Source organism: Perca flavescens, chromosome 20, assembly GCF_004354835.1.
Source record: "Perca flavescens isolate YP-PL-M2 chromosome 20, PFLA_1.0, whole genome shotgun sequence".
Lineage (NCBI taxonomy): Eukaryota > Metazoa > Chordata > Actinopteri > Perciformes > Percidae > Perca > Perca flavescens.
The window spans coordinates 20429882-20436023 of record NC_041350.1 but is presented as its reverse complement, the minus strand read 5'-3'; the positions used below and the strand labels follow the sequence as shown (position 1 = coordinate 20436023).

At 40.6% G+C, this 6142-nt stretch overlaps 1 protein-coding gene across 3 annotated transcripts; it reads left to right on the top strand.

Moving 5' to 3' along the window:
• The first annotated feature begins 45 nt into the window (after positions 1–45).
• Positions 46–4311, top strand: ypel5 (yippee-like 5). Of its 3 annotated transcripts, none has more exons than XM_028565916.1 (3): positions 46–190; positions 2018–2189; positions 2315–4311. In XM_028565916.1, the coding sequence occupies exons 2-3, from the start codon at positions 2049–2051 to the stop codon at positions 2537–2539; spliced, it is 366 nt and encodes a 121-aa protein (XP_028421717.1). In that variant the 5' UTR covers positions 46–190; positions 2018–2048; the 3' UTR covers positions 2540–4311. The 3 variants fall into 3 exon arrangements, with proteins under 3 accessions (XP_028421717.1, XP_028421715.1, XP_028421716.1); XM_028565914.1 differs by having other exon boundaries at positions 47–271; XM_028565915.1 differs by having other exon boundaries at positions 48–175.
• The last annotated feature ends 1831 nt before the right edge of the window (positions 4312–6142 follow it).

Here is a 6142-nt window from a genome sequence, read left to right as displayed (position 1 = left end):
TGCTTAAACCTAACCAACCCAACCAGAGCAGGCAACGAGTACTAGCCATTCAGGGATGAGTTCCCTAATGAATATTCATGAGTCTTCCCCTACCACCCTGCACAAACATTTATCGCGTCGAGCGTAGCTCAGACGGGAACAGCTGAAAAAGGACAACAAAGCCACAACGACGACGGTAAAAACAACATATGTGCGTCTAAAATATACCTAAAACATCGGTGACATTATCGCTGGTGGGGACATATTTTGCCACTAAAACAAATTTGAAAAGGTAGGAGGCCGTCATTTGGAGTTAAGCAGAAATATACGTTATGTTGTTGGTCGTCTTGTTCATAGGTTGTCGTCGTTTTTGCTGTTAGCTGGGACGGCTAACGTAACGTTAGCTTCTTTTGACTTGATAAATCAGTACAACACCACCCAGCTAACATGTGAAAATCAGAAAACGTGTTCCCTTTTGTCAGTTACTCAAAAGTATGTGTGTTTTGAAGAGAGGCTGTTTGTTAAATTCTTTTTAACGGCTATTATTTGCAGCACCATTCAAAGCTCAGCTGCCACCTACAGTCAATAATCATCTTGACAAGCCAGTCAGGAACAAAAAGTACTTGTTGAAATCAGTAAAATTCTCAACAGGGAGCTACTTTGACAAGGGGAGGTAACAGTAACACCTCAAAATATAGTTCAGTTAATACCTATTTGAGCTTATAATGTTAGTTTTTCTTTGAGACTGTAAACAATAAAAGTTAGGGTAGTTCTGTACCTAGCTAAGTTGCTTTATGTTGCCTTGTATTGTTGGTGAGAAAGATTACAAATGCTGCGAATTGGCATTCAGTTTACAAATGTATACAATCTTCTTATCAGAGTACATGTTATTTTATATTGTGATGAGATATATTTATCACAATATAGTCCATTTTTTTGGAGAGTAATCGATTTTTCCACAATGTCTGTCATTATCGCAAATAATAATAAAAACCCAATATCTACATTTCTGACTGATTGTTGGAAGGCCAGGCCAACGCACATTACACATTGATTCGGAAGTCTAGTTCACATATGCTGAATGAAATTACCTTCTCAGAACCCCCCCAGCACACACACTGACAGTCAAGACATGGGGGGCACATTACAAGTAGGGCTGTCCTCGACTAAAGATATTCTTAGTCGACTAACACTTATAGGATTTTGTCGACTAACACTTATAGGATTTTGTCGACTAATCGATTAGTTGATTTAATTGACAGAGCTGTGCGATTTGAGAGGTGGTTAAGACTAGAAAAGCACAATATAAATGTAGTTAATTAACCATCTGTAAAACTAAATTTCTCCACAATTAATCCTGCAAAAGCACCACTTTAAATCTTGTGTTTACCATAAATGTGCTCAGAAGTTTCCTGAAATAAATAATTAAGCATGAATAAGCATAAAAAATGACTTATCGACTAAAGAAATCTTAGTCGACTAAGACCAAAATGACCAATTAGTCGACTAATCGACTAAGAGGTGGCAGCCCTAATTACAAGATGCAGTGGGTTTCCATGGCTTTAGGGGCGCTCTCTATTATCCTCCCAAAACACAAGTAAAAGCCTCAGAAAATGAAAAAGCCAGAGGAAGAAAAACAAAGGGGAGAGAAAGTTGAGGCATAAAAGCAAAACTAAACAGAAACCAAAACAACTTTACTTGCTCCTTATTTCATTGTGGTTACTTAGAGCAAGTGCAGTTGCCTTTGACATCTAGATATCCCATAGTCTGGCTGACTGAGAATCTTCACAGACTTAAAAATCCTATGTTACCTTAAAACAGTAACAAACTGCTCATTGAAACAACATTGTCCGTAATAGCCTCACACACCTAGCTATGTTATAAGGAGTAGCTACCACAGTTATAAACCTCTTAGACTTCACAATTTTAGTGTATTGTATTGTAAGGTGTTACTGCCTGTACACTTGTTTATAGTCCACTCTGATTTTTATTTAACTTTCATCAATAAAAAGCTTGCGTTTTCTCTCTCTTATTTTAGCCTAAGTTCAGTCACTCCCAGAGATTTGACAATGGGACGCATCTTCTTGGACCACATTGGCGGAACTCGCCTCTTCTCCTGTGCCAACTGCGACACCATCCTGACCAACAGGTCTGAGCTTATCTCAACACGCTTCACAGGAGCCACAGGCAGAGCTTTCCTCTTCAACAAGGTACAGAGACATTCGTGATAACTACCTATGATGTTTACTTCTGCATCAACCATGGTACACCGATTCAGTATCTAGTTCCCTGCTTCAAAATCTCTGTGCTGCATGTTTGTGTCTCCACTCGGCAGGTGGTGAACCTCCAGTATAGCGAGGTGCAGGACAGAGTAATGCTTACCGGCAGGCACATGGTGCGTGACGTCAGCTGCAAGAACTGCAACAGCAAGTTGGGTTGGATCTATGAGTTTGCTACTGAGGACAGTCAGCGGTACAAAGAGGGACGTGTCATCCTGGAGAGGGCTCTGGTTAGGGAGAGTGAGGGCTTTGAGGAGCACGTCCCCTCAGACAACTCATGAGCCCCTAACCTTGTAATAACTTGTGTGAGAAAGCTCACTCCCATGTCCTCCTATCCCTCTCCTTTATCCCCTTGCCTCTGCGCTGCGCACCACCACCTGCAGACTTAGTGGTCCCCCTCCCCCCGCCACTTCCCCTCCCTGTCTCTGGCCTATGACCTTAGATCTCTGATGATTAGAAGGTTGGTTTGCTGGCTCTTCTTTTACTGAAAGGCTTCCCCAAAATACTTCCTGATTTATGTGTCACGGGGCACCCCTAAACAACAGCTGGGGACACAGATAGGGAGTTGCAACTTCACTTGTTTAAGTGTTCATGCACGGCCGCACAGGATTTTCACCACCTCACAAGGCATGCTCCACACCTTTTTCATATGGTAGTTGAGCACATGCATGATAATTGACATGGTCAGTCACACAAAAGCATCACCTAGTTGTTTTATTTAGATAACTGGAGGCAGTAGAGCTGAGTATGTTCATCATCCAGACAGGGGCAAAGCAATGTGAAATGAACGGATGGAGGTGTCACTCTTTCAGTGGGGCTTGTCCTTCTGTGTTGTGACGTTTGTCTCAATGTATTATTAACTGGTGTACACCGAATGCAATTAAGCCCATGATAGTTGTTATTTCCATACCAGTAACCTTTTATTAGCCTGTAGTGTAATGAATGTAATAGTGTTTGAAATCTATGTTCACGTCCAAATGATACCATAAGGACCGCACAGATTGATGTCATATTTAAGTATTCATTGTAGTGTTTGACAATGAGTAGGAGTTTTATTTAGATCTGGCTCACATGATGTGCATGTATTTGGATTGATTTGATGGCATTCTCGAAATGTAAACAAAGTGGCTGTATGTGTCCCATTTTTGCACTTCATAGTGTGGACGTGATCTCCTGAACAGCAGACAATCGTGCAATTGATCCTTTAACTTAATTCAGTTTACCACTCTCCATCTGTTACCATGGATTCTGTACCTGTGTGGTGTGCTTTGGTGACTTATGAGGACTATGTACCTTCAAGCCATGAGTCTTCAGTGTGGCGGAGGAGGAATGTGTCTGAGACGTGATGGAGACATTCTCTGGCTGCCTGTCGGCTTAAAGACAGGATTATAAGAGGATGGGTCTCGCAAGCGTTTGAAAGTTGCCAGAATTTGGAGACTGTGAGACAAATTTGTAACAATACCCAACGGCAGACATTCTCTTAACAGTTAATACATCACAATGTTGGAAACACCACACTGAAAAAAAGGGTTAAAATCAAGTCTAAGTTTGCCTGTACTCCATTTATTTAATCAGTTGGATGCCGTCTCCTACTGTTCTACTTGAACTACTTTTGGGATAGTGACCCATCCTCTTATTTTTTTCTTTTTTATAATCCTATGCTTTGGGCACATTTGGTCATAAGATGACTTGTTTCTTACTAACGCAAAGCCATGCAAGCTTTAATAGTTGAATGGAAGGTTTCAGTCAAAATGTTAAATTGTAAAAAAAGAAGAACAAAAAAAACACATTTCAATCTCTCTTGGAGTAGGTTGTAGCACAGCATCTTGGCCCTGGTGTAACATTGTGCCAGAATTGTTTACCATTTTATTGCTAGGCCATTGTTTTTATTTGCTTTACTCTATATGATTATTGTTTTATTGACTGATACATTTATCTTACTGTATATTTTCTCGCTATGGAGGTTTGAAAAAAAAAAATCTTGTATGGTTGACTATAGCAAGGTTTTTTCTGACATGATTTCTAAATAAACATGTAGTCTTGCTGGGTTACATTTATTTGTCTTATTTGTGCTTGTTTAGTAGCGTATGCCATATTTTTTTGTCAGCGAGTGCAAAACTTCCTCTTCCTGTAGGAGAGGAAAGGTGGTTTAACATATTTTTGACTTTTCCTGAAGAGATGTTTGTATTTTAGATTCCAAAATGTGGCTTAAACATTTTGCGGAAGATACATGTGTAAATAAGCACACATAGATTTACAAACGTAGTGTTTGAATATTGTCACGTTCATGTCCATAAAATGATCTTTAGACCTCTAGGTGGCAGCAGGATACTGAGAGATGGGATGACTTCTGAAGATGTCTTCCCTCAAATGCATGATGCTGAGTCCCTTGCCTGCCTCTGACGTTAGTCTGCTTGGCAGGGGCTGTAGAGCTTCACTGCAGTCTGGAAATACATGTCGGTTCTATTACTCTCTGGAGCAGAAATGTCTTCTGAATTATGTGCAGTTAAATAAATCCCCAATACATACTGAATGAGTTGTTAGAAAAAAGCAAAAAAACTTTTTTTTTTGGACAAAAATATCCTACATTACTAAACGATAAATTCCATTTTTTTCCTATCCGCACTCACGGTGAATCACCCACAATCAAGAGGTTTGACTGCATTGGGTTTATAAATAGGCAGTGACGATTCTCTCCGAATCCACCCACTAATATTGCAGTGCTGCTGTGGAGTTATTTATATCTCTGATCCTGTTGGAAGCCTTCTTTGTCAGTGTGTCTGTGTCACAGCGGTGGAATCAACAACAGGTCTGCTTTTCTGCAGTCGCTTCTGGATGAGCCCTACACTGAGCAAGCAGCACTAAAGTTAGCTCAGACAAATATTAATTAAGCTTGTTGACCCCAACAAGCTGTTGTGGTCACAGCTATTTTTGCATCCACTGCAGTTTGCTTATATTCTTTTGGTTTAGGGAGAACATTTATGGATTGAGAAGATTGGAGTTTTTAATCACCATATATAGAGCCATTTAAATGCTGGACATGACTAGATGCAAAAAGGAGGCTCCATCTCCACAGAGCTCACTGCTTCATAATTCATAGTGTAGCATCTTTGACTTTGTCCCAGCGTAACCTCAGGATTATCTGCCCTCTTTATTGAAAAAGCCATCGGGCCAGATAAGATAATTACACTGCTTTGTTGATCCTGTTAGTCTGCATGCAATTGGATATCCATGGCCCAAATCTAGACGTGACACAGTCTTTACTTCTGTGTTCCCACAGGGAGCTATTTTTCCCATTACCCTTCAGACACGTCCACAGTGCTCTTGGGCAGGACATTGTGATTCTCTAAATACTTTAACCGTAAGCTCTCGTGAGGGTTTAACGTATCACATGCACCTATTCAGTTCGTCTCATTTGTCTCATATAGGATGATGTGTGCTTCGTTCATCTTACTTCCACCCACTGTCAAGCCTATCGGAGCAAATTTGAAGTTATATTTTTATGGAGAGAATGATTTGGAGGGGTGGGGGGGGACCAAAAAAAGCAGCAGGAGCATAATTGCACCATTAATTGGCCCATGATTCATCGTCTCTGGACAGCTATTTTAGTTTATCTCTACCTTTTTGTCTTTTGATTCCATGTCAGCATCACACCCCCTCTCTATGCCCTCAGGAGAGCAGAGATATAGACTATAGAAATAAACTTTCCACCACTCTGTCTTCACAAACACAAAAGGAGTGACATCATTCTGTCAGCAGGAGAAAATAGCATGCTTTCCATTGACATCACTCTACATCCCGTTGCTAGGAGACAGGGGAGTCAACAGTAGTTACTATGGCGACTGTACTTCACCTTCAAAGCTGCTGACCTTTTTGGTCATCTA